General features: G+C 39.3%; 2 protein-coding genes across 3 annotated transcripts in view; one reads left to right on the top strand and one right to left on the bottom strand.

Moving 5' to 3' along the window:
- Positions 1-25,893, bottom strand: part of LRRC31 (leucine rich repeat containing 31) — a 49,375-nt gene extending 23,482 nt beyond the window's left edge. The window contains exons 1-2 of one of the 2 annotated variants that reach the window (XM_065674596.1): positions 25,687-25,893; positions 23,584-23,704 (exon numbers count right to left, since the gene is read on the bottom strand). The gene's annotated coding sequence lies outside the window, so the exon portion shown is untranslated. Of the gene's footprint in view, positions 1-23,583; positions 23,705-25,583; positions 25,623-25,686 lie in introns of those variants that run through there. The other variant, XM_065674597.1, reaches the window with a different exon arrangement.
- Positions 1,698-18,721, top strand: SAMD7 (sterile alpha motif domain containing 7). Its single transcript, XM_065672638.1, has 10 exons — positions 1,698-1,785; positions 4,981-5,044; positions 9,869-9,972; positions 10,689-10,815; positions 10,958-11,094; positions 12,195-12,273; positions 14,622-15,301; positions 16,322-16,443; positions 17,218-17,328; positions 18,233-18,721. Exons 3-10 carry the CDS (start codon positions 9,870-9,872, stop codon positions 18,503-18,505), a joined length of 1,632 nt encoding a protein of 543 aa, XP_065528710.1. The 5' UTR covers positions 1,698-1,785; positions 4,981-5,044; position 9,869; the 3' UTR covers positions 18,506-18,721.
- Positions 25,894-26,263: the final 370 nt, after the last annotated feature.

Genomic DNA, 26,263 nt, shown 5'->3' with positions numbered 1-26,263 from the left:
TTATGAATTGTGGTTGTCACACTTCACCACAGCACACAGCAATTCTGCTTTCACGCCAGAAACCAAAGGCTAGATGCCAGGGGTCTTGTGAATTAATGTACTCTTTCCAAACTTCCCTCAGTAGGTAAACAAGGTAAAAATACATGTATGTCCTTATTATATTGCTGGGTTTGTTTCTGCTTCAGGAAGTAATTTTTCCTGGTTTAAACTTTCTGTGGTTTTCCTGAAATGTGATTCACATGGACTAAAACATCTGATGAAAAATGGATGCTGATGCAAGACTTGTAATTTATTTGGGCAACACTGTATCTTACATTTACTTCAGCCTCACCCAGAGAAGCTTGAAAAATCCCAGCAGAGGAACTTTGTTCCAGACTCTATCTACTCATTACATCTCCTTTCACAGGCTTTGGTATACAGTTACAGACTGAGCGGATTGAACACAAGCTGGAAGTTATCTTCAAGCCTAGAATGCTCCTTTGATTCCTTGTCTGCCTGCATGTGCAAAGATTTGGACAACCACATAAAAACTGGTCTCAGGTTATTTTAACTGGTATCTAATTATATTTTTAAAGGAAGTCTTAAAATTATTTTTAAAACTTAGTACTTTTTTTCTTTTAACAATGATTCTGGGTGTGATTTTCTTGTTTATAAAGAAGATCCAGACAGCAACAAAATAACCACTATAGCATTTACGACAGAAATATTCAGTGTTGCAGACACTTCTAAAAAAATAATAACCCCCCCCCCATTTAAAAGCTGTCCCACTATATATGCATTTTATGTTACATTAAAAAAAGTTTGTTTTCTGTACAAATATGTGGAACTATAGCAGAATTGCATCCCTATATTAACGATAATATTGCCCTGAGAGCGATTCTCAATAGGAATGCATCTGTTCACTCCAGGTTTAGGCCTTGTGTTAGCATTTGAGAGAGGACTTTGGGCAATTTTTTTTTTTTGCCACAGCAAGCACCTGATGAACTTTAGTCAGGTGAATAAGGGATTAACAAACATCAACCCTGACATCCCATCAGCTGACATGGATATTAGAAGAAACTAACCACTCCCTGATATTTTAAAGTTTGCCATTTACGAGGCATTCGATCTGAGAGCTCACTCACTGACAGTGAGAATTAAAGAGTAAACTGCCGGCTTGAGCAGTATAACCAACTGATCCCTGTGTTAGCCTCACAATATGCTTAACAGGATTTCCATCTTCTAGTTCCCCCCAATCCAATCGGATACACAGTACTGGGATAACACAGTTCTGGGATAACTGCTTGCCAACAGTCAGAAGTATACCCTTTCTAAAAACCAGCATGAGTATATAACACAATGTGTGAGAACTGGGCAATTATTAACCTTCTCTCCTATTTCTTGTTGGAACAGGAAGATTTTCAGTGAATGCATCAAGCATCTTAAAAGCTAACAACAGCTTAGCAGGTTAAATGTGAAATAGGTTTATCAGATCAGTGTAGTGCTCTTCTTGTAATTACGTTTTTACAGCCTGGTTAGGGGATGGTATTGGAGAAGAGCTTGTGATGTCAGAGTGGGAAGGGCTTAGAAGCAGGGATGAGGGCTAATCAAGATAAGTTCAATTTGTATTTAAAGTAAAGTCAGTGTTAGTTAAGGCAATTTATGACATGTTAATCTTGATGTGTTTTAAGAGCTGTCAATCACATTACTGAAGCAGCTTGAAAGGAAGACTTATAGAGAAGGCACACACTCGTGGATGGTCATGGTGTCTTCATTTTACCCAAAACTAAGGTCTTCGCAGTAGATGTAAGTATACATGAAATAAAAATTAAGTGTGCTAGTTTTCAATGTAAGTGGTGATGCAATATCAAGTAGGCAATACCAAGAGGTGTATGATTTTTCTGATTTTGATAGGAAGTACTTATCTTATGTTAGAAACAGGCCAGACCAAAGCAGACTTCACAGTGCTTTTCATGAAGAGCAGCACTGGACTGCAGAGAGTAAAGTTAGGAATAGGCAGAGGTGATACAGGAAAAGCAAAGTATGTGACTAACTATGTTCTGATTTCTCAGGAGATGCACTCTTACAGGTAAAGAATCCAGCATATTCTGGTGCAAACACTTTATTTTTTATGACATAAACTTGACCATTTTGATCTTTTTAGGTCCCTTCCAACCCTTGGGATTCTGTGATTCTGTGATTCTGTGATTTTACTTTGGGAAAGCTTGTCATTGCATAGTCAGTATTTTTCTAGAAGACTTTGAATACAGATTGAGTTGTTTAATGTATATGCATAAATATTTCATTGGCTTGTAACTGGTTGTTAATACACACAGCTTAATCTTTCTGCTGATTTCTCTTTTTAAAGTACAACAGGAAACCCTCAATATTTACAGATACTTCTTCGGTGGTGGATTTCCTGAAACAGTGTGCAATCAGAATTAATTGAGGCTACCATCACACAGATATATCTGACTGGTTCAGTCTGATGTAGATTTACCTAACTAAAATTTTGCTGGTGTGCTCAGCCATTGTAACAAACCCCAGTGCTGGCAGCTTTGTGGGATGCCAATGCATGCAGTGCGGTATATTTTGTAAAAATATTGTCACACCGTGATGAGGGTTCCTTACATCTTGTTATTATCTCAGTATGTGGGTGGAATAAACTGTAGACTGACAAAGGCTTGGGCACTATTATATTGCCTTCAGAGCTAAAATTTCAGGTTCCTCAGCTACAGGATATGTGAATTTCCATGTCTCCCTGGTGCCCCAGACATAAGGAAAGAGAGAGAGAGAGGTGAGCAATCCTAACTTGAGTAGGTCTGATCTTTCAAACTGGAGGTGAAAATGTTCAGTCTGTTCTAAGAGTGATGAGATGCCAACTTCTGAGACTGTTTACAGGATCAGGTGTGCAATTTCACATGTTAGTCTCAGGGGGAAGAAGTTTGTATTAAAACATGTGACTTCATATATGAGTTTGGAAAATAAGAGCGGGTTTAGTATCTCGTACCTGTGACATATTTTAACATACCTGAAAATATTTTTTAAGATGAATGTGTAATGTCTTTTGCTTTGTAGTAAAGCAAGCTAACCTGAAATTATTAATGATAAAAACCCGCACCATCTGGTTTTACTTTGGTGGCGTAAGACACATCAAATGCAATTTACTGTTTTATCAGAGGATTTTGAGAAGTCCAAGGGATACTGCTGCAATATTTAACATCCTTACTGAAGAGGGTAAGCACTGAGGATTCATTACATGTGTTCTAGATTCAAACTCTTAGCCAGTGAAGTTAAAGAGTTATTAAATCAAAATAGTTTTAGGTAGTCCTCCTAAAACCTGTTCCTCTTTCCGCTACTTGGTTTATTTTGGCACTGGGAGTGCTGTCATTTGCACTAGTATTTCAGGTTAAAGTGACACATGAATCTCACTAAAATTCAACTCTATTTCATGTGCAAATACCAGCCTTGCTCTCCAATTGCCAGAAAGCTTCCCATCCCAAGAACTGTACTTCCAGTATTTAAGAAAACCAACAAACTTTTTTAAGCTTTAAAAGAAAAAAAATACTAAAAAGTTAAAAATACAGAGTTTAGTTTTCCTTTTACTGATTCCACTTAGGCTACATTTTGCAATCTTTGGACTTCTAGAAGAATCAAAGACAAGAAAATAACATTTCAAATGTCAGCCATAATTATGAAATAAATCCACAAGGAAAACAAATTACATCATGCTTTTCTCTCTCTGTATATAACCGATATAACAGACACTCATCCCTTGTAAACAGCTTCTCCATGCACCAGTTTGGCAGGACACAATGGTGTACAATGTTATACACAGATATGTATGCATGCACACACTTTCTTTGCTACAAGCACTATTTTCACTAGGTTTTGCTTAGTTATTTTACTTAGTTTTTGAAAAGGCACAGTTAAAGCATTCACTGTGATCTCAGCTGGAGTTTTTGGATGCTGCCACAAATATGAATGAATAGTGTTAGCAGTGTGGTTCTGCAGAAACCAGTCCTGGGTGCCTGCGAGGGAGAACTGCCAAGCACAGTTCCCACCTCAGCTGCTTACTGTCCTGTATCTATATTTCTCCAATGCATTATCAAATGGCAGGACTGCTACTTTTTTCTTCACCATCTGTCTGTTTCACCTCTTGCTGTGCGTTTGTGCCCAGCACAATGCAGCTCCACCTTTGGTTATACATTGACTGTTTCCTTAGTGGCACACAGGCATAACAGCTTCTCCTTCCCCCAGCCATTCCAGTGGGAACAAGACAGATAAACTATTATGAACCTAACTTTATTCCTGAAGGTTTGACTTGAATTCTTCTTGAGGCCAGTCTGTTTAAAAAAACACAAGTGATTTGCTGCTTGCCATCTTACCAATTGGTTAGCTCAGAAATGGTGAAACATCCATATCTTCATGTCAGTGTACAGGCATGCAATGCAAATGCAACTGGCTGACACACACAGTATAAATATAGTTATTTTCCTTTCTTTAAGGAACATATCGTTCTCAATCCAGTTTTAGGATTACACTCTAATCTCAGTCTCTGAGCAGTCTGTGCCCACGTATCTAGGATTAGAATTTAGCCCTACAGCCTCTCCTGTGGTACCTCACCCCAATTAAGAAGACATATTTCATTCCCCCCTTATGACATAATGTTGGTATAACTGCCTTTTTGCTTTCCAAAGTCATTTATTTTGCTAACTGTGGGTTCTTGAACAAGTACAGTCTCTGGCTCTATGACTCTTAGCACAGATTTAGGGCAAACCCCTTTAATACTACAGTTAATAACATTAGATTATTCATAACATTGGAATATTTATTTAATTTTTAAAACAGCATCTTATTTCTCAGGTAATCAGGAGAGGTTTTCTAAAAAGGGAGCCAATGGAAGTGAAAATGAGATGATGTACGAGTTTATTTCCATAGTTCACTCATAAGCATGTACGCATGTTTGTATTAAATGTTTAACTGATTTCTCTGACACAGATTTACCTGAACATTTTCAACAATACTCAGCTTCTCTCAAAGAGTCTGTGGAGCCACTGCAAAGGTATGCTAAACATTGCTTTTAAAAAAGGCTAATTCTGTGTGTTTGATGTAAATAAAAGTATTAGCTAATGAAATCTTAATGTATTTAACTAAAAAAAAAAACAACCACCAAACCAAAAAAACAAACAAAAAAAACCCCTCAAAAAAAGTCTTCCAAGTCTCTATTATACACCGGACTATACCATATTTTGCTAATGAAATTAATAATGTAGATATACAGACTGATAGAGACATTTTGAAACCACATATAGCATGACTAGATTTGCAAATGCTTCTGGTTCATGAAGTTCGTGTCTTGTCCTTTCTCATCTAATAAACTGAGACAGAATTAGTACTGGGTGAGTGCTTCTGCCTGCTGCCAAGTAGGGTTTGCTAAGGGTAAGACTCTAAAGGTAGAGATTAGCGTGTCTTCATCCCTGTAATGTGCTGTACAGCCAGGATTTGTGCAATAGGATCAGAGAACAGCCATATATGAATGTAACACTAGACAGCTGGTGTGTATGAATTTATATGAAGCCTGATGCCAGATTTTGAGCTACTCACAAATCCCAGCTAATATATGTATCAGAAGTGTACTTTCCCTGTTCCCTCAGAGATCTTTTCTTTTTTTGCTGATACTGGTTTCTAATATACTAGTTGTTATGAAAATAATATGAATCTTAAGTGCCCTAAATTTGGCCTGCAAGTCAAAACCCCAGCTAAGTAACCAAAAAAGGTGGTTTTCCAAATTTAATAACATCGATCCATCAAGTTCGGTATCTCCTGACACAGAGTGACATACAAGTCTATATATTAGGTTATTAAGCTAACTATTTATCCTACCTGATCAATTCAACACTTCCCTGAACAGAAGACTCAGGGAAATAAGTAATTTAACGCAGATAACCAACATACAACATGTGTCCTTCAAGTTAAATTTAAACCATACTGATATTTTGCCATTCAACTTACGAAAGCAGATTAGAATTCTAGTGGAAACAACATCTCAACATTTTTACCACAAATACCAGTTATTTTTATGTATCTCAGAAGAAATCCAACATAAGAGAGATAGGATTGACTGGCACACCAATGAAAAAAACAGAATGATGTCACAAAGCAATTCCAGTGAAAACCTCATTAAGGAATCAAACCTTCCCTCTGGCTCGCAAGGATTCAAAAACTGGGTCAGTGGAAGCAGTAAGCTACAGCTTCAGTGGAAGAAGACACCAGTGAACTTCCACAATGTATTGTTCCATGATCTGTTCAATACTGTATTTTCCCTGTGTCAAACCAAAAGAGCACCTAGACTACCTTTGTAAAGATAAGTTGCTTACATGATGCATGTTGCCTGAAGTGATGAATGTTGGCTGAGGTGATGCTCTGTGAATCTTGGTCATCTAATGGACAATAATCTGTCAATAAATATGGATCAGCTTCAGGGGATGCTGCCATATTCAGTACCCTATATTAAGTGAAAATGCCAGCATTTAAAATAAACCCCTGCTTTTTGAAAGAAAAATTTTAAGAAGGTTCTTAAATAGTTGCCCCTTCAGCTATAAAAGGAGGCTATGCGAGAGACTACCTATCAACAGACAGTATAGCATCACATCCAACACAAAATCCAGACTTGTTTTGGGAACTGCATGAAGTATACAGCGATACTGGTGCCACTGGTTTCTAAGCACAGGTGCTGCTGCTTGGTTATTGATAGATGTCTGCCAGAACAGGCCGTGTATACAGGATCCCATGTAGAGGTGGTGGTTTGGGGTCAGAATAGATAGGTCATTCCCCCCAAAGTTTTCCATGATTCTATACTTTAAAGTTGTATCAAATAATTTTAGTCACAGGTGTGATTTCAGGGCGGACTGTAGAAATTCTAAGTAGGCCTTATAAAGACAAATATCTTTTACTTGTGTGTCTTTTTCCCCCACACAGGGACAGCTTCCCCAGAATAAAGTGCATTCACAACTGTGATTAAACAGGGGATTGAAGCATTCTAGCAGTTCCTAAAAAGCAGAAGTGGTACAGCTTGTCAGGCATCTGTCAGACAAAATTTTGTTAGTGTTAATACAGCCTTTCAAATTACAATTGCTATTATTAATATTACATATCTTATTAATATTATTTATATTATTTATATTTATATTATTTATTTTATAATTTAGTAGAATAAAATGGCTAAAACCTGTTTTTTTTTTTTCCTCATAATGTCTATCTGGACCTCTGCTGGTTGCTTTGCACCTTAATATTCTGTAGTCAGGTGTACCAGGCAAAGGCCAGGCTGTAAGGTGGTTAGCATGAAGTTTTTAAATTCCACCTTTGCTTTCAGAAGGATTTAATACACAGCCAAACCACCTAAATGGCTCAGTGGACCAATATGGTAGGTCAAGTACCATCATCCCAGTTGCCATCTATTTTTTGAGCTGCTGTAAAGTTTAGTTCAGCACCAAATCGCTTTAGTACTGAGCTTTAAAATGCTTTAGCAGCTCAGAAGCACTTTGTCAGCTCAAATGCTCTTCATGAAGCACCCAGCATCCTAAACCGCTTTAAGTCTAAAGTATCCTAAAAAAAAAAAGCAAATGGAAACACACCCAGCAGCACATGTTCAGGTACATATGTCAAGAACAAAGTACACAGTGCTGTTCTTGCACTTAACAGGCGTATCTGCTTCCAGGAAGACCTGAATCTTGGCCAACATACAATCTAGCACTTACAAATGTAAAGAATTTTTTATTTTGAGGGAACACCAGTAATGTGGTCCAAGTATAGCCTCTGCTCTCAGTCAGAACAGCTGAAATTACTCACTTGTCTGCCTTTTGGAAAACTCATTTTGAGACTGAGACCAAGTAGCCACACCATACCAAGGAAATGGCAAATTTCTGAAGCATGTGAATTAGACTGATAGCTTTCCCATAAAATGTTTTGTAACTCATCCATAGGTCAAAGGCAATAAAAGGAGATATAATGATTAATTTATAAATGGCTTGGGTAACAAAATGCAGGACTTGGCTTACATTACATTTTGGGTAATGAACGGTTTTTAAAGTTCAGCTCTATTTTGGAGAAGAACTGGCTGTTAAAAAGGGAATCTTGGTTACTCCTGCTTACTATTTCTAAGGAACTACTGCATACTGGGCAGCTGGTTGAAAGGTAGACAAACTGCTTGGCAATTGGATCTGTCTTGTAACAGTGCAGTGTTAACATCTCAAGCTGTGTTTAATCTTACTGGTACTTGTACAATACCACTGACTCTGCAGTAGTCACACACACACAACTGGTGCCACAGCTGGATTTTATCATGCCAAAGCCATTAATCACAGGCATTGAATTAGTAAGCCTAGAAGCAGGACAGAATAGTGTAAAAAATAAAATATGTTTTGGCCTGCAAAGTAAGCAAGTTTGGCATAAATGTGAAAATACATAAGAAAGACCTGAGCAAAAAGTAGTCAAGAGTTCTCAGGGAGGGCTGGCATTTTACTGCAGTAGTATCATCATGACATGCTAAAGACAGACTAGGCAAGTAAGCCGTAAGAAGGCAAACCATCCAAAGCTCTGGGTGATTTTAGTCTTTTGTGCTTCAGAGATCACATCTTTGTGGAGTGATTATTAAAAATTAATTCAGCAGTTGTCAGCACTCAGCTGAAATGGAAGGTAAATGCTATCAGGGAATTTATCAGTGGCTTTGGTAGTGTCTGTACTTCTCTTAGCATCCCTAAGGTGTCCCTCACTTATCTATACCATATGCCAGATGAACTCATGAGCTGTAACTCCCTACCTGCAAGATGAGAACACTTAAGCATTACATCTTCCTTGTTTCAGAAGACAGAATCCATTTCATTAGATCTAATGTGGGAGAAAATTCAACCCCTTAATTTCAATTTAATTTGAAGAAAAAATATAATAAAAATAAATCAATCATTTGCTGTGCAAATCTAATTTGAAAGCAATGTACAGATGCCGCTGTTGCCTTTACAGCTAGCCTGCTCCCTCTGCCAACCTCTCAAAGCACCCTGCACAGGACAGCTTTCTAACATCCAGGCTGAGTGTTACAGGACTTATTTCCTCTATTTGCAGAAATAATCCTGCTGTAGGTCAAAATCCCGAGTAGGGTGGTTATACTGTGGTTATTCATTCCCCTGGTATCAGGATCATTTGTAATCTAGTCACCTTCCTCTCTGGACAGACTTATAAATGTCAATGCATAGCTATTCAGTTCTGCATCTGATTTTAGTCTAGTTTAGATATTAGATTTTAGTCTAGATTTCTACTCTTCATCTGGCTTTATTTACCTGTACATATATGGATAATTAATCTGAGCCTTCCAGTCTTAAGGGGCTGATGTAATTTAGAACAGCTTATTTCTACCTTTTCTTTCCAGCTGTTTCATTTAGTTTATAGTAGATAGGGATACCAAGTATCACAATTCCTAAACTAAAGCCAAATTGCCTTCCTAAGTGCAATACCTGCCGCTGTTCTCAGGGCTGCTGGGATACACCAAGGGCTGCAGGCAAAAGACTCTGGCTTACTCATGTCCTTTTGAGCAGCTGGTATTTCACAACATCCTGACTTTTCTTGCATAGTAAGACTCAAGGACACTGAACAACTCAGCATAAATAAGGGCAACATTTGCATTGTCCCCAAAATAGAAAGTTTCTATATGGTATCCATACAATCCACAAGCATTAAAGGGTATAGCTGTGACTGGCAGAAGGACTGCCTGCTTATCTTAGAAATAACTTACATAATCTGCTCTGTTTCTTACATTTTCTAATGTTTTATTCTTGTGTTTGGACCTGCTGATTCAGTTCTTTACAATAGAAAAGCTGCTGCTGTCTCCTTGCAGAATGACTCCACGAGATCACATGAGAAAAATGTCTATCCTGGGAGAACAAGGAACACTAGAAGAAAAGCACTTATACCGGTTAGCAAGTGGCATGGCAGCAGGAGGTAAGCAGGAAGAAACCTAGTTGCACACTGGTTTATAGGCTTGCTAATATCTGCACAAGGCACAAGAAACAGCCAGCAACAGGTTTAATGCCTTTAAAAGGTATTTCAAATTTATCTTAGGAGTAACTGGAGAAACATTTCTCTTAAAGGTAATTAAAAGCTAACATGAGGGATTCTTGACATTCAGAATTTGATCATGTGATGCTAAGCATCTGGAAGAGGAGTCAAGGTCACACAAGAACTCAGAAACAAAAACTGTAGCTGGATGTTACGATGCTCTTGCTCACCACTGTGGGCTCCTTTTTTTAGAGCTGCTGAACAAGGCAGGTTCCAGCTAATAAAATTTTTCTAAAACTGTTTTAGAAATGAAAACTCTCTGGCAGAGAAATTAACATTCATGGCTATTCTCCTCTGTATCATATCATTAATGAATTGTTGTTAATTGTAAATTGTCCTTTTGTACACTTGGCTGCGCATACCTGTTATTTTTACTGCAGCTTGACGGTATAAATATGCGTTAGTTAAACAAAGTGGTTACAATGGCAGTGGAAACATCGTTTCTTAGTTGCTGCTATTAAAAAAAGAAGTGTGATTTGCTAACTCGTACTAAAATGCTTGAGGAAACACCCATATTTCTTCAAGTACAGTTATTCTGCAGACAGAATCACTTTCTAATTCACTACATTGACAACGGAACTGTATGTGCCTTCTGGCAGAACTGCGGCAGCGACAAGAGATGCTCATGCGCAACCAGCTGATGGCAGTAAACCCTCAGCTGATGGGTGCAGGCCAGCCGAGAATGCAGGCGATTCCCTCCCAGTTTGAGCCTCGGCTTGTTGACAGGTACTTTGCAATATTTCCCTATTGTAATACTGCAGGTAAAGAATAACCGTGCTGCACCTGAGTATATAAACATGCGAGATTATTCTTAACTAAACAATGTCCATTGTGTATCTGAAGGTATTTGTTTTTTTTTTCCTCTCAGAGATCTGTTACCTTCAGCTGAAATGATGGCATCAGCTGACCCAAGACAACTCCATATAGCATCCCACCTCGGGCCCACGGTCCCACAGCATGCAAACATGCCAAATATACTGTCCAACCGGGTTTACCCACCCCCAGGTAACAAAGCATTGCCTGCACCCTGAAAAGTGATAGCCTGTAAATGAGAAAGCAAACTCCACCTACTGTTTTTTCAGAGGTTTGTTGGTAGTGCCAATAACAGTTTGTTTTCTTTGGGAAAAACAGTCTCACTGAGAAGAGGCAGTTTGCCTACCAGAGATTCTAAACTGTGCCAGTTTAAGTCTAAACACATCCATTTTAACTTTTGTTAAATGCACTGTTTTCAAAATCATTTGCACATTTTTGTTCTCCCCTTTTCTTCTTTTCGTATTTTCCAAGCATTCTCACACTCAAAAGGAAGGCTGTCACTAAATAAATTAGTCCAATCAACACTTTTTTTTGCTACATTTAACTCTTGCTCATGAATGCGCATTGGCTGCTTTAAGACTACCTTACTTAAGATCATACTCTTTAATCATAATGTAACATGGCATTTTACTCATGTAGGGCAACTACAAGCCCTTTTAATAAAGGCTCAAAATTACAGGGCACAGCTGTAAGGGAAAGACTGATACCACAGCGTGGCAACACAACTGTGGCACATATGTTGTGCATAAATTTACATATCACTTTATACAAAGGTGAACCGTATATCTTAAGGTTCCTTCTTTGAGATAAGGGAATAAACTCTCAATGCCACACAGATCCATAAACAAGAAATTCAGGCTTCAGCCTTCTCCCCCCCCCCATACTGTGGATCTCAAATAAGAGATTCCCTCAAGAGGAAGTATAATGTAAAATTACATGGCACCTAAGCTGAAAACAATTTTGAAGAGCAGGTTTGCTTAACTGTTGCTCATTATTTTCTGAGCAGCTCTATGTACTTCATAAGGCACCAAATAAAGTCATCCTGCTGTCCTCTCTCCTTCATGGATAATGGCAAGTAACTACAGGTCTGATCCTGCAAACAGCTGATGCTGGACTTCATGTTTTACTACATGTTCCAAAGCAACGAACACAAACAGAACTTAGCCTGAAGTCATATCAGCTTCCTAGTGAAGCACACAGTTCGAGTCTCAGTAGTGCTTTGGGATTTGTGCATTTGCTTTAAGAAACAAGTGAATTTTAAAGATTTCTTTTTTCTTCTCTGCCCCTTTAAGGATATAGCTTTCTGCAACCAGAATCCATGGAAGCTGTGGCCAGGAGACAGGAACTGGTGCAAAAGCAAAATATTGCCAGGTAATCAATAGTAAACTTTGCTTTGAGGTACATGCCAGGATTAGGGCAGCAAAGGCAGGTGGAAATTGTTATTTCACAGACTTTTTGGGTTTTTTTATTTACAGTGATTGAGATACTTTTTCCAAGTCACCCAGGGAAGCAGAGGAACCTTGATTACCTCTTTAACATATGAAGCTATTTAACTTTTTGCTTGCCCCCATTCTGCTCTTAGCCTTAAAATTATAGAGGAAACAAACCCCCCAGCTTAATTAAAGACACAAGCTACAAATTTCAGCCCTAGTCCTTGAACTCTGAATCCAAACAATCTGAAGTTACAAAAAGTCACAAAAATTTAAAACATCACAGCTGTGTGTGACAGCACACAACATTTTAAGCCTTTGCAGCTAGGTCCTGGCACAATTAGCTATGTCTCCACCCTACCAGGGTGGGCATCTTTCCTAGTTTAACCAATCTGAATGTCAGGGTGACTATAAAGTCCAATTATTTGTACCAGTTTTGGGGTAATCAGTAATTGGCTAAGTAACCACCACTGCTGCCCTCACAGCCACACCATTTCCATAGCCAAACTCTAACCTCAACCACTCCTGCACTAGGTTTCAGCACAGGGCTGAGTGGCAGTGCCCCTGACACACTAAGATCAAAGAACAGATAAATTCTCAGCAGGCATCTCCAGAGAATTATGACAGAAGTGTTTTGAGATCTTCAGTCAGCAAAGCTCAGTTACTTTCAAGCACAAGATCTGCATCAACGATGCATTTCATACAGCTCTTGTCATACGGCAAAACCCTTCAGAAACACAAGTAAAATAGCTAGCAGCAAACATGGTCATCACATACACCCTCAGCCACATCAGAGCTAATCCTACCTCTTCAGGCTCTTCCTGCAGTCCACCAAACCCAAGAGAATCCTAACAGAAAAAACCTTAGCCTAACTCCATAACATAACCCCTAACCCCAGCCTTTTGTTGTCCTGGCAACTGCATTAGCTTCATGCTGCTTTCTACTGCACACATTATTTTTGGAGCTGCACTTGCTCCTCTCACACTTTCTAGAAATCAGGTGTTGGCAAACAATTTGCTGTGCTTGCTGCAGCTGTACTGCTGAACACCTGGTCACAAATCCTTGTTCTCCAAGGGAGTCTGCCTCATACCAATGCTTGGCAATCCCCCATCTGCCAGTCCTCAGAGAAGCAGATTATGTTATCTGGAAGAGTAGTCAAGAATGTAAGGCTTTTTGCTGTTTATCTCCACCTCAAGAGCTGTGTGTAAGTAACAACAATTGGGCAAGATGTACAAGGACATGGTACATAGACAAAACACTTCCACTGCATCTCTGAAAGCAGAAAAATAATAATATGTAGGTTGTTGCAAAGATGAAAAGAGGGCAGAGAAAAAGCCCCCAAGTGTTATGGAGTGATCAACTAACTCCTTTTTGTCACAACAGTCTGAATAGATACCTTTTGACCCAACTATTTTCCTGACAATTTTACATTAATGAGAAGTCTCCTAAAAGTCAGACTCTCTCTGGCCTATTACCCTCATTGCAGTTAAGAGCTACAGTAGGAGCTACAGCTTTCTGTTTGCTCACTAGGTTGGCTCCCGAGAAAGCCGACGACAGAAAAGGTTGGTACAACAGAGGCACATACTACTCCTTGTATTCTCCGTGTCCCACTGGTAAGCCCTCCTAACCACAATGCCAGGGGCAGGAAGCTGTCACAGGCCATGGAGCACTGGCTTTATCCACCAAAACGGAAAGCAGTTGAACACTTATCACCAGGACCTCACTCTTTCATGCTCTCAGAGCCATGCTCAGGTTGCCATGCACTATCGAGAGTTACTCAAAGAGACTTGCATTATCTTACTCTGAATGCATGCACAGGTTATATAGATCATGTAATTCTAGTTCTTTATCATAGTATCACTTCTGTTTTGCAGTTTTCAGTACAATTTTGATTGGTAATGTAAATAACTTATTTTCTTTAGTCTTATGACCCTGCAGACAATTTTCCAAATCCCAACTGAGCATAATCACTGTAATAATGCCTGGGTTGCCAATATACAAACTACTTTTTTTTTTTTTTTGTCTGAACTATTACCTAGAGACATCACATGGAAGATGTATTTTCTCTTCCTTTTAGTTTACTCTATGCATCTGGCAGCACAATAAATATAGCCAGGTTTGCATTCCATCTGCAGGTTTTGTTCTCTCACACATAGCGATATAGGGGAGAGAGAGAAGACAAGCAGTACTCTTGCCTATTCAATTATCTGAGTTTTAATCTGTTATTGTAAACAGAGGTGATGAAGGAACTGAGCTGCCCTAACTGCTTGTGCTCTGTGTGTCTCTTAGAATGGAAATGGAGATGAGTGCTATTTTTCAGCAAAAAGAAATGGAGAAAGCTCATCGGAAAGGACTACTGGGCCTGGAAGCACCTTTCCTTTACCATGGGATGCCGGCTAGTCCCATTGCTTTCCGTGGCAGGCACAGACTGCCTGAAGGCCATCTCCCCAGTGACTTATATGTTCATCGTACCACCCTTGATGAAATTCATGGCAACACTATGCTAATGGCAACCAGCCCATACCCTCCAGTCACCACTTTGCAAAGGGAGAGGGGACGTCGACCAGGGAGAAGAGCTGGAAATCACAAAACTGCAGAGTGTAGTGCCAATGGCACAAAGAACCAAGCTGACGACAAAACTACAGACCCTGCTGCAGCTGCAGTGGATGATGAGAAAGAAGACAAGAAAGAAGCAGAGGTGGAGACACCAAACAAACATGAGCAAAACAAAAACCAGACTGAGCCATCTGCAGTTGCCAAAAACTGTAAAGAGTTTGAACAAAGCTTGAGAAAAAACTCTGCTACTCATGAAATTTCTACTGAAACTAACAGCTGCAACAATACAAATGAGAAAGAATCTAATAGCTCCTGTGCTGCTTTTGATGACAAGTTCACATACCCTTCTGCAATCCCATTCTCAGCATTACCATATGGATTTCCAGTACCAAGCAATGCACTGCTACCCTCAGGTTTGTCAAGTCTGCAGAGTACAGTTAGGGTGGCATGCTGATATAATTTATTTTTATTGATTTGCTCTCTTATTTCCTCCCTCTGTTTTAAGCAAAGTTTTTGTATGATAGAGTCATAGCAACTGAATGTAGAGTTCATACGCAGCAAATAGGAATAACTTGGTAAATCCGAGTGAACAAAGGTGTTTTTCCCAACCTGCAGACTTTGCTGCTTGCTGGCACAATGGAGGTTTCAGCATTCTAGGTAGCAGTGCTTTTCTTTCCAGGACAATGCAGTTGCACAGTGAAAGTCACAAAGCAGCCTCCTAACTGTTTCAGTGCTCTGTGCCACACACTATATAGCTGCAGGATGTCGTCCTGAATTTATCTCAGTCCCTGGGACAACACACTTGTCACCCCTAAGCCATTAAGTTGGCAGCACTTTGAGCTTCTCTGCAGTTCTGTTTAGCATGTTACATTCTTTCTTCTTCTGGTGATCAGGGAGAAATGTAGCAGCACACAATATACTAATCATAATCCCTGTGTTTGTCAAACAGGACAAGGAATCCCTTAGAAATTACACTCATTTAGGAACAAATTTAGCCCTGAGGCTTGACCTCCCCAAGAACAGCATAAGACAGAGGCCTCTCAGCCACTATGCAAGAAACATTGTTCCTAAAGCTTTGCAGCTCTTGTTAAATACATCAGTGCCTTGCAAAACTTCATATTACCTAAAATGACAACAGGATGAGCTGCTTGTCCAGGATGATCTACCAAAGACATACTGTATCACTGAAAAATATAGAATCATAGAATCATTTAGGTTAGAAAAGACCTTTAAGATCACTGAGTCCAACCATAAACCTAATACTGCCAAGCCCACCACTAAACTCTAAACTAAACTGTATCTGTCTGTGCCTACACACTGCAGTTAATACATCAGGTTCTGGAGAACTGTAAAAATTCTCATGTTAACAATTGTTTCCTATTGCTTTGCCAGCAAAGTTCCAGAAACATAACATTTTTGTTCCCTCCTCAAAGGAGCACATGGCCTGATCCTGAATGGAGAAGACATTTCTTCAACTGAAGACATTCGCAAGTGGACTGTTGATGATGTTTACAACTTCATCATTAGCCTCCCTGGCTGTTCAGATTATGCCCAGGTGATTATAAACATTCATCTCATTTTCAGGTCTTTAGGAGCATCAAGATTTAAAGGTCATCAAACAAATGTAAATGCTAGAGGTTAACTAGTTCTCACAGACTTACAAACATTAATAGTTTTCACTGTGCTTCAGCATATGAAGCTACTTCTTAAAGGGGAAACCAGTCCATGATCTGAGGTTACATGCACTTCTGCTGCACTTGGGAGTTATTGGTCATGACACGTACCAGGAGGACCAGCAGCAAACCACTAGTATAAGGAAAGTATCTCAATTTTTTCACTCCACATGCCCTGCACAATTTTTATGCAGATTAAGGCAATTTTGCATTCTTGGATATTGGTATAACCCACCTACCACCCCTGCGTTCTTATAGGCATCATTCAATTTGAAATATGAAATATCATTAGAAATGCAAGCACAGAGGCTGAACTCTTGCATGTTGTAAAGCCTCAATAGGATCAACACTATTCTTTCATCAGTAATAGGCTGCTTACATAAAAACCCACAAAAAAACAACAAACAAAAAGAACTAACACTGAAACATTACTAAGTTCTCACTTGCCAAGAACAAGTAGATAAACTACAGACAAATGTGCTAATATCCACATGCCTGAACAAGAGACCTCATGCTGCAGCTAGAAGATAAATACAAAGACAAAACAGTAAAATTATAATTTCCTCCTTGTATTGCCTGTGCCTCAGGAATAAGCATAAAAACTAACCCATGAAGACTGTTTTAGCACACCATGATGTGTTTTATTGTTTCATAAGATATTTAAAGACCACGCTATTGATGGAGAAACCCTCCCACTGCTAACAGAGGAACATCTCCTGGATACAATGGGATTAAAACTTGGACCAGCATTAAAAATCCGCTCTCAGGTATGATCATTGAATGTGTGTCAGGGTGGCAGGTCACAGAGATGTGACAGAGTCAGAAGCCGGTAGGAGGAAACTCTTCCAAACTAAACCACTTTTTTTTCCTCACTGACAAGGTAACCACCATATTAGAAGCAAAATCACTCCAGCATAGCGCTTTTGCTTCTCTGTATGTTACAACAGCATGCAGGATCAGGGGAGGTTAGGACTGTCAGTTTGAGAGACACTTCAAGTAGAGTCAGGATACACCAGCAGTGCACACTAGGCTGAGGTTTGATATGGAAAAGATGTTTTTGATTAATTAATTCAGTTTCACTACATACTACATTTTCCCCTTCGCAGTTTGTAAGAAGTGCTCTGACACACACATACTTCTGTTCCAACCCGACTTAAAATATACCAAGTAGAGGTTTCTACAGTCCTTCTGGGAATAAAATCGTACATGTTTCAGGGACAGGCTGTCCCTCTGTGTTTAAAGTCTTCAGCTCTTAATTATCATCAACTCTCACTGTGTTTCTCTTGTTGCCTGGTTCTTTTCTTTAACTCTTTGCTTGCTCTCACTCTTCTCACTAAAACCACATTTCCCCCTACTGGCAGTTTGCCTCCCCTCTGTCCCACAGGGAGCAAGAGAAGCTGGCTGCCAGGCCCAGCACACTGGGCCATTTCCAAGCTGAGTATTGCCACAATTATCCTTCCACAAGAACCTGGGCCTGGAAAAACACAAAAGAGGGAAAATGGAAGATTTTTTTTTTTCCACTTTTGCTAACAACTAATAATCATTTGAGATGGGTTTGAGAGGGGATCTCCTGGATGTCCCTAGCATTGCTACATGAGTCAGCCTTGATGTTTAATGTTTTTAATGCTATCTCAAGAAACAATTTCTGCAATTGGTCTTTTATCTCTAAAGGTGTCTCAGCGTTTGGGCAATGTGTTCTACATGATGAATCTTCCTCTGCCAGTGCCATTGCCACCTGCTTCAGGCAAAGCCTCAGATCAGCCTCCTGACATAACCTCCCCTCTTCACTGTAACAGCACTGGAGATGCGCTGGATAGTCCAGGCTCTCAGGACCCAGAAACTTCACAAGCAGTGGAACAGATAATTTCAGAAAGCAGGGAAAATCCGTGCAACACAGCTGGATCACAGGCTGACTTCCAGATGATCACTTTCCAGAAAAGTTGAGCAAAGTCCAGGACATAACATGTTTTTAATAGTACAGGACCTCTAGTTATAAAGCATTTGAGAAGATAGCTACAGTGTGAACCCTCTATGTGATTGGGGCTGAATAAACTGCAAATGCAGCATGAGAAAGTGTGGTATCTGAAAGGCATCACAAAAATGCAACTACATATTGGTGCAATTACTTTCAAGTTCAACACATTGGAAAGAAACCAGTACAGTTAACAGGTACTTTCCATTTTTCATTGAAGTCCAGTGTCATCACTGAAATCCATCAGAGATTCAGAGTGCACTGTCTGTCTTACAATGTGTTCCTGCAGGCTGCTAAGAAACTACAAGGAAAAGTTACAGCTTCCACATATAGCTTGCTGCTGCTCCCATTAAACAAAATTTATACAGGAAATTTATATGTAATTCATTGGGAGAGTATGGAATTACCTGAAGAATATAGAGAAATAGACCCTAGACTTAGCAATTTGGGTTAATTCCATTGCTATTCGAGAACTAAGCCTAAGTGCCTGGGAAGGGTATAGACAAGAAACATGGATTAAACCCTAGAGAAGGAAATACCAGGTGTAACAGAAATTTTAATTATTCTGAGGCATTCTTATCACCGAGGTTTCAACTTGCTGTGAGTGACTGCATCACTGAGATGAGTTTAGAAAGAAGCATCAGCAGACTCCACCATGAAGACCAGTAACTGTGACAGTTATGTTCCTGCAGGCAGCAGGCTCAAAGTCACCCAGTTCCACTGCCAACCACTGCCACAGCTCACCTTTCCCCTCAGCTCACATCAGCAAGCCATGGGAAACTCTTCACTTGGTGGCACACTCAACTGCGCTTCATTTTGGAAGAGGCCATCAATTTCAGCCTGAAACCTCCCTCTTTGCAAAAATATGGTTTATCCTCACTTCTGACTGGTGATTCATTACCTCATAGCAAACAAGGACACAAAATGGAGTTTTTAGCTAGGGATAAATCCCCAGCATTTTATCATGATTCCTGTGTGAATTATCTTGGTTCCCTCTTTAGGGGCTTGGTCATACAGTGGTCTTCCACTTAGGCTTTGGAAGTCATTATACTTCCACTCTTCTCCTTACAAGAACACTTCTTTACTCCAAAGGATACACAAATATTTCTGATAAAATTAAGTTCTGTAAATTGAGGGTTGATGATAGGCTGTGCTTCTGCTGTATATTGCTACTTTAGATTCTCTCCCCTTAGTTTAGTTTGTGTGGCCTCAAGCACTTAAAAACCAAGAGGTACTCTGCTGTTTAGATGGGGAGTGTATAAGCATACAAGGAGGTAGAGTACTCTCATATTTTAGACTGTGAACATGTGTTCTTTTACTTTAGCCTGAGATAAATGATTTTATGTCTTTGATATATTTGTGCACTAGATAATATGTGATTAGATCCTTGCAACAGCAACTTAAGATGCTCATCTTAGTATATTGTCCAAACCTTGCAGCTTTCAGAGGAAGGGCAAACATCTGTTGCACTCCTTTTCTGAACTAGCAAAGTCTGTAAAAAGAGTAGAGCCTAATTCTGCTTTCACTGAAAACTGCCACTGACACCAGTTACAACAGTTTTGGACTCTGTACATCTATCTCCAAATACTGTTACTGGGGTCCAAATACTGTTACTGGGGTGTACATTTTAAGGGTTAACTGATGAAATCCAGGAAGGCCCAGTACAAAAATGTGGGATGCTGTGCAGCAAAATATTCTGAAGTTGCAGACAGACACCGAAGTAATCCCTTCCTAAGTGAAGTGCTGACCTTTACATCTGTGATCCGGTGAAAGATGAGAGTTTTCCCAAGAATTTGGATTATGTTTTATGCATCATCTCTGGGTATTTGTCATATAAAGAACTATTTACTGAATACTCAGCAGTCTTCAAAACCAGCAAAATTATAACCTGAAGCTGGAAGGCTTCAATATAAATCTATAAGATTGTCTAAAAGAAGTACAACAGCAATATTAATCCTGGACTATCAATTAGTTTGCTGTTAATTTTGTCTCAGTTAAGGTCAGCAAGTATTAACCTCAATTCTCTTCATTAACTTTTCTACATCTTTTCATGGCTTTAAAACTTAGTGAGGCAGCTTGGAGAGTTTTATGTTGAATTTGGTAATGTAAATACTTACTTTTCAGATTTTGGATGAAACACAAGTGTCACTGTAAAAACTCATATTCTGTTTGAAATGCTTTTACCTGTGATTTTAATACAGAACATCTTGGATTAATTGTACCAGAAAAAAAGTTTTTATAGTAGATTTAACTATTGTGGTTTTTTTGAATGTAGATCGTCCATACACCATGAGGGGAAAAGAATATATTTTTATATAGTACAATTGCTTGTTAAAATGTAATAAATAAATAAAATAAATAAATAGGGACAGCTTTCTGTTTAGCTTGGAAACGATTTCTAACTTCGTTTTGTTTTGGGATTTTTTTTTTGTACAATTGACGATCCTGTTGACAATGCCACTTACCTAATTAAACAAAGTTAATGAACTGGTTTTCAAACGGCATCCTACCTCCTCACTGGATGAAACTTTTCACTTAACCCACATGAGAACTTCACCCTAGAAGAGCATCTCTGATAGGTTCCTAAGTCAATTAGCCCACGAGATGTCGCTGCAAAGCTGAAAGAGGTCACCTACTATCCCTCCAAAGGGAAAGGCAGCACACTTGAAGCACAGGTGGTCTGTTAAGACCAAGGATGAAGAAACTGAACTTGTTTATCTAAAGTAACAGCAGAGGAGCTTGACTTGAAATTCCATATGCTAGCAAAGAAAGACTGAAATCTGGTTCTGAAGAATGTCACTGCTTTTGAAAATGGCTCAGACATGAACAAAGCCAAAAGCATAGAAAACTGGGATGCAAACTTTGCATGCTGGTACTACTTCTACAGTTAAAAATCCCAAACAAAATAACAGGTCCTTTGCACACACTGGGGTCTCATTCCCAAAATGACAAACAGAATGAGTTCATAGCTTCCTGCACTGGGGGGTGGGGGTGGGAGGGTGGGTGTGTGCGTGCCAAAATGCAGTGAGGCCTAGACCACATACAGCCATAGAGTGAAATAGGAAGGAAAGTGATTTATCTAAACAGACATAATAAATTCTATTTGCAATGACGGAAATGCCACTGGTAATTAATGTTTCCTCTCCTACAAACACTTTACAGAGAGAAATAAAAAAAGCTAAAAATTGAAAATCACATAGAATCAGAAGACAGACCCATATTTTCAGATTTTAATACGTTTTCAGGAATTATGTTTACATGTAAACAACGAGGCCTTACTGATTCTCGGCAGCTACATGTTCTTTTTTGACTTTTAATGCTTACTCCAGCTGCAAAGGGGTGTAGCCAGCACACACAAGTACAGAGCTGGCAGAACTGCACTGCTTGATGACTTTCTGGTGCCTGTGACACCACTGCATTCATTTTTTCTACTATGCCACTAAAATCACAACAGGATGCAGATGATATATTTTAATATGTGTGGCACCATTAGAAATGTATCACTTGATGTCTATTGCTGTATTAGTCTGTAGTAGTGATGAAGTTAATGAAGAAGAGAATGTTTTTATGAGATGTTGCAGAAGGGCCTCATTTTGTCTGTAGCCACATTAAATGTGTAGGCTCCTAGGAACAGGGACTTCCATCTCTTTTTTTTTAATAGGGCCAAGGTTAAAGACAACATAAATAAAAAGATATGGCAAACATAACAGAATAGTTCTGTACTATACCTAACAAAACTAGGAAAGTCCTGAAAAGGAAGAAACATCTTGTCCTTCCACAACCTGTGTTTCTGAGCTTGTGATTGCTGCATACAATGATGATGTGGAGCACATATTCATACAAACCTAAACAGGTAATTCTCTGCTCAATACCCCAGGTGAAAAATCTCTTAAAAAACGCTATAAATAGACAAGTTAGGCAGAATTCCTACCTGTCCAAGTCAGGCAGCTATTCTAATCAAGCACACAAACCAAAGAACCAGCAGCTTCAAACACCAAGGCGATGGTATTTGAAACTGACTCATATCCATGCCACCAGCTGCTTTATAAAACTTAGCATTCTAAGACCTTATACAATTGTGAATCCTCCATGAAATAGTTTTCAGAATGTTAATTTATCCTTTGAGTATGAAACAGAAAAAATAATCACCTCCCTCCAGTTTTAAAAATCACTTTTCATATTTTAGACTCTCCAAATACCATAAATCAATGTTGATTGATTATGTAGAGTTCTGAGTCACCTCCAACACTGGAAATACTACAGTAAAGCACCAAAAACTAGATACACCTCTTGTTTTGGTATCTTGCTCCTGGTAAAGGCAAAATCAATGTCCTATCTAAGCCCTTTATCATTCACTGGAAAATAATAAGGCAGTTTTATAAGGCTGGGTGTTCATCAGGGTTCTGCTACCTGTGATGCTTGGTTTTGACTGAGCCATTCACACTAAACAGCTATAGCTCTACTGCTCCATAGCTATCTATATGGCAATGATTCTATAGTAAGAGAAAACCTCACCTCTCCTTTTTTGTTTTGTTAGGGTTTTGTTTTGTTTTGTTTTATTTTTTGGGGGGAGGTTACTTTCTGCCTTTGCAGTTGCAAAGCTCTTTCCTTTCTTCAGGAAGGCTTTGTTCCTACTATCACCTATTCTGACGCCACAAGAATTATTCTGTTGACTTGGCCTTTACATAGCCCTTTCCTTACTCCCACTGCCAAGTTTACCTAAGTCTATATTCTTCCAGGCAGACAATAGTTCTGCTACTACCCATGTGTTCTTCTTGAATCAACAATTTCCACGTTGGTGAGGATGCAAAACCTTTTACTTAGACCATAGAAAAGAGATACCTATTGTCTGTGTTGCATAGAGAACAATATAGTATTTTTTTCCTATAGTACAGGAAAGACATGAATAGATGTTTTGCTTTATCAAAATATAAAAACCTATAAATGTGGCATCTGTGTGTGTGAATTACTGCAATAAAAATCAACCAACCAAAACAGCAAGCAGAAGCACTGCTGAGAGAGCATCAAGCCAGCCTGGTTTTCTCATTACCTTTCTGTTACAGGGTTCAAACAACTCTGTTAGAGAAGTGCTGCTCAATCTGGGACTCCAGCAGTTTGTAAACTTGCATTGAAAGACGGTCTGTAAAGCAATCACTGGCTTCTGGTTGAATCTGTTAATTGGAGAGATGTAAACTCAAGAATCACATTTTTATATAACAAATATTTTTAACTCAAACACTTGTAGTCATAACAACAAATTCATGATTTTATAAAAAAGTAACCGTTTGGTTTTCTTAATGCTCTATCCTTAAATATCACAATTTTTCTCTTCCCCTCCTGCCACTGCCAAAAAACACTGAGATACAAGCAAGCAAGCCAGTCTTTTTAGTTTGGATTTTTTTTTTTAACCTAAAACCTTAGCTGGCTCTTCTGAAAAATGTACAGATATTTTTTCTATTTAACATTCTTATGTGTCCAGGTACACCTCCACCGAATCCACCATGGTCCCCTAGACCAGCAGTCTTTAGGAAGAATATATGCCACTCCACATCAGGAGAAGCATGTCCTTATTAGGGTTCATCAGTTATTGCTAAAATGAAAATATATTCTTGCAATGAACAAAGCTGGCATTTGAAATAGCTGTAATTAGTTACAGAAGGACCAGAAGCAGGAGAAATTAATTCTTTGCTCAACTATGGGTTTTCTAAGTTATACATATCAAATAATTTTGAGTTGTATAGCAATGAAAAGAACTTTCAGGAGTGGAAGTACTTAAGAAGCATCTTACCAAAAGATAATTCTGGGGATTTGTCTAATGAACCTTTGTCACCCTGCTAAATTAAAAGCTAAGTGGCTAACTAAATATTTATAAGCTTCTGAGGTGGAAGTGACTCAGGATATGTCTACACTGGAGTGTGCTTCTGAATGATGACTCATGTATTTGTGGGTGGATTTTAGCTGAACCTGCCTTGAAAGTATGTGATGCTGTACAGCACAAGGCCCATATTCCTTATATTTTTAACACATATTCAGTGCTGAAGCTGACCGGATGAAAAGGGTGGTCACTCCAGAGCCTGCAGCATGCTACCATCTGTAGATGATCTAGGAAATGGCTCCTAACATATTGCTGGGGAATTTGTCTGACTTCCTTGGATTCCTCTATGGAAGCTCTTTTCTTCCTGCCCACTTGCCTGCCTTTCATCCTGCCTGTCAACAGGTAATTTTGACTTGTGTTCTTCCATCTCCTCCCTCCAAAGTCAGAAGGATTAACCATGAAGCCAGTGGATAAGCTTTTTGCAAATGAATGGTTTGTTTAGCAGAACAGACACTTGCTCAGACTTCCAGTGTCACTTCTATTCCTGTACTGCAGAAGGCAGTGTGACTGTACAGAGAGTTTGTGACATGCTTGTCAGTAATTCAATTGCCAATGTGTATGTAGCCTTGCACTTCTGGTGCATATTCACACTCTCTTACGGATCCAGGATGACTGGCGCTGAGCCCAAAACAATGAGATTACCAGTAGCACAATAATTTGTCAGGAATAAGTGAATATAAGGCTATAAGAAAACATGTACCAGAAAGAGCAGAAGACCACCCAACTTGCTGTCGTGCCTCAGAGGCCAAGACAGGATACCTAAAGCAGAGTATAAGAACAAAGCAGCCATTTCATACTACTTCCAGGGACCTATCTCACAGACAGCCAGAGATGATTTTATATTTAACAGCTCATGATGGATTTTTGTTCCATGAATGTATCCACCTGGTTTTTGTACTAAATATCCAGCATCCATACTGCTATCACACATTTGGGGTAAAGAAGAGAGAGGGGAGGGAAAAGGGGCTAATTAAATGCTGTCGGTTTGGCTTCAGTTGAAAAAGGAAACCACTCCACTTGCATGCAATATCCTTCACAACAGTAATGTAAGCGGTCATGATTCTGAAACCCTACTCTAATCAAAATGGCAGTAGGTACTTAAGGGGCTGACTTCCCTGCATGGTTCTGAAATGCTTCTTTATGTGGCCTGTCCTACAGTTGACATAGACACTGACCTTAAACGCAAGCCTTTTGAACCCTCACTTTCACTGGCTTTCTTGAGACTCAGCCACTTGCTTCTCTCTTGTTCTCCCACTGTACCAATGACTACAAACAAACCTGTCCCATGTAATATTCAGCCTTGATAGGCTCTGTGCTCCATAGTGGCACAAAGTTCACCATCCGTGCCTTGCACTGGAGGGCACATTCCCTGGTCCACTTTCCATCCCTTGGTCCTTTCTTACAGATCTGCTGGAAATGATCAGTTTGCTCCCTGTGCTGCACACCAATCTGGTGCTGCATGACCAGCTGTCCTGGGAAGAACTCATTCAAGTTACTGTTTCTTGAGCTTCAGATTAATTAAAAGTTCTGTGGAAAAAAAAAAAAAAAAAAGAAAAAAGAGATGAAGCAGAAATCCAAGGTGCTTTTCTGGCAACAAACAGCTTGATCTACTGCAGTTAAATACTTCTAAAAAGGCAAAATTAAGAGCTAAGCATTAAAGGTGGGTTTATGAATCTGCAGTAGATGCTAAGACATAGAAGGCATATGCAAAATAAGACCTTAAAAAACCTGAAAGTAGAGGTATGACAGATGATGATCTGCAATGAGACCCATCATGAGGCAGCTGCACTCTTCACGAGGAGGGCAGCGAGCAGATAACGGTATGGCTCTGAACAGCCTCTCCCATAGAGCAGGA

This window comes from Lathamus discolor, chromosome 3 (assembly GCF_037157495.1).
Source record: "Lathamus discolor isolate bLatDis1 chromosome 3, bLatDis1.hap1, whole genome shotgun sequence".
Taxonomy (NCBI): domain Eukaryota; kingdom Metazoa; phylum Chordata; class Aves; order Psittaciformes; family Psittacidae; genus Lathamus; species Lathamus discolor.
Note: the sequence above shows the minus strand (reverse complement) of the source record. Positions and strands in the feature narration are given on the sequence as shown.

What these genes read in the sequence shown, in the direction of transcription:
- SAMD7 (XM_065672638.1), top strand. Translation starts at nt 9,870, where the DNA reads ATGACTCCACGAGATCACATGAGAAAAATGTCTATCCTGGGAGAACAA. An exon ending in AAGTGGCATGGCAGCAGGAG is followed by an intron (nt 9,973 to 10,688) that starts GTAAGCAGGAAG and finishes GCCTTCTGGCAG; the next exon opens with AACTGCGGCAGCGACAAGAG. An exon ending in CAAAAGCAAAATATTGCCAG is followed by an intron (nt 12,274 to 14,621) that starts GTAATCAATAGT and finishes TGTGTCTCTTAG; the next exon opens with AATGGAAATGGAGATGAGTG.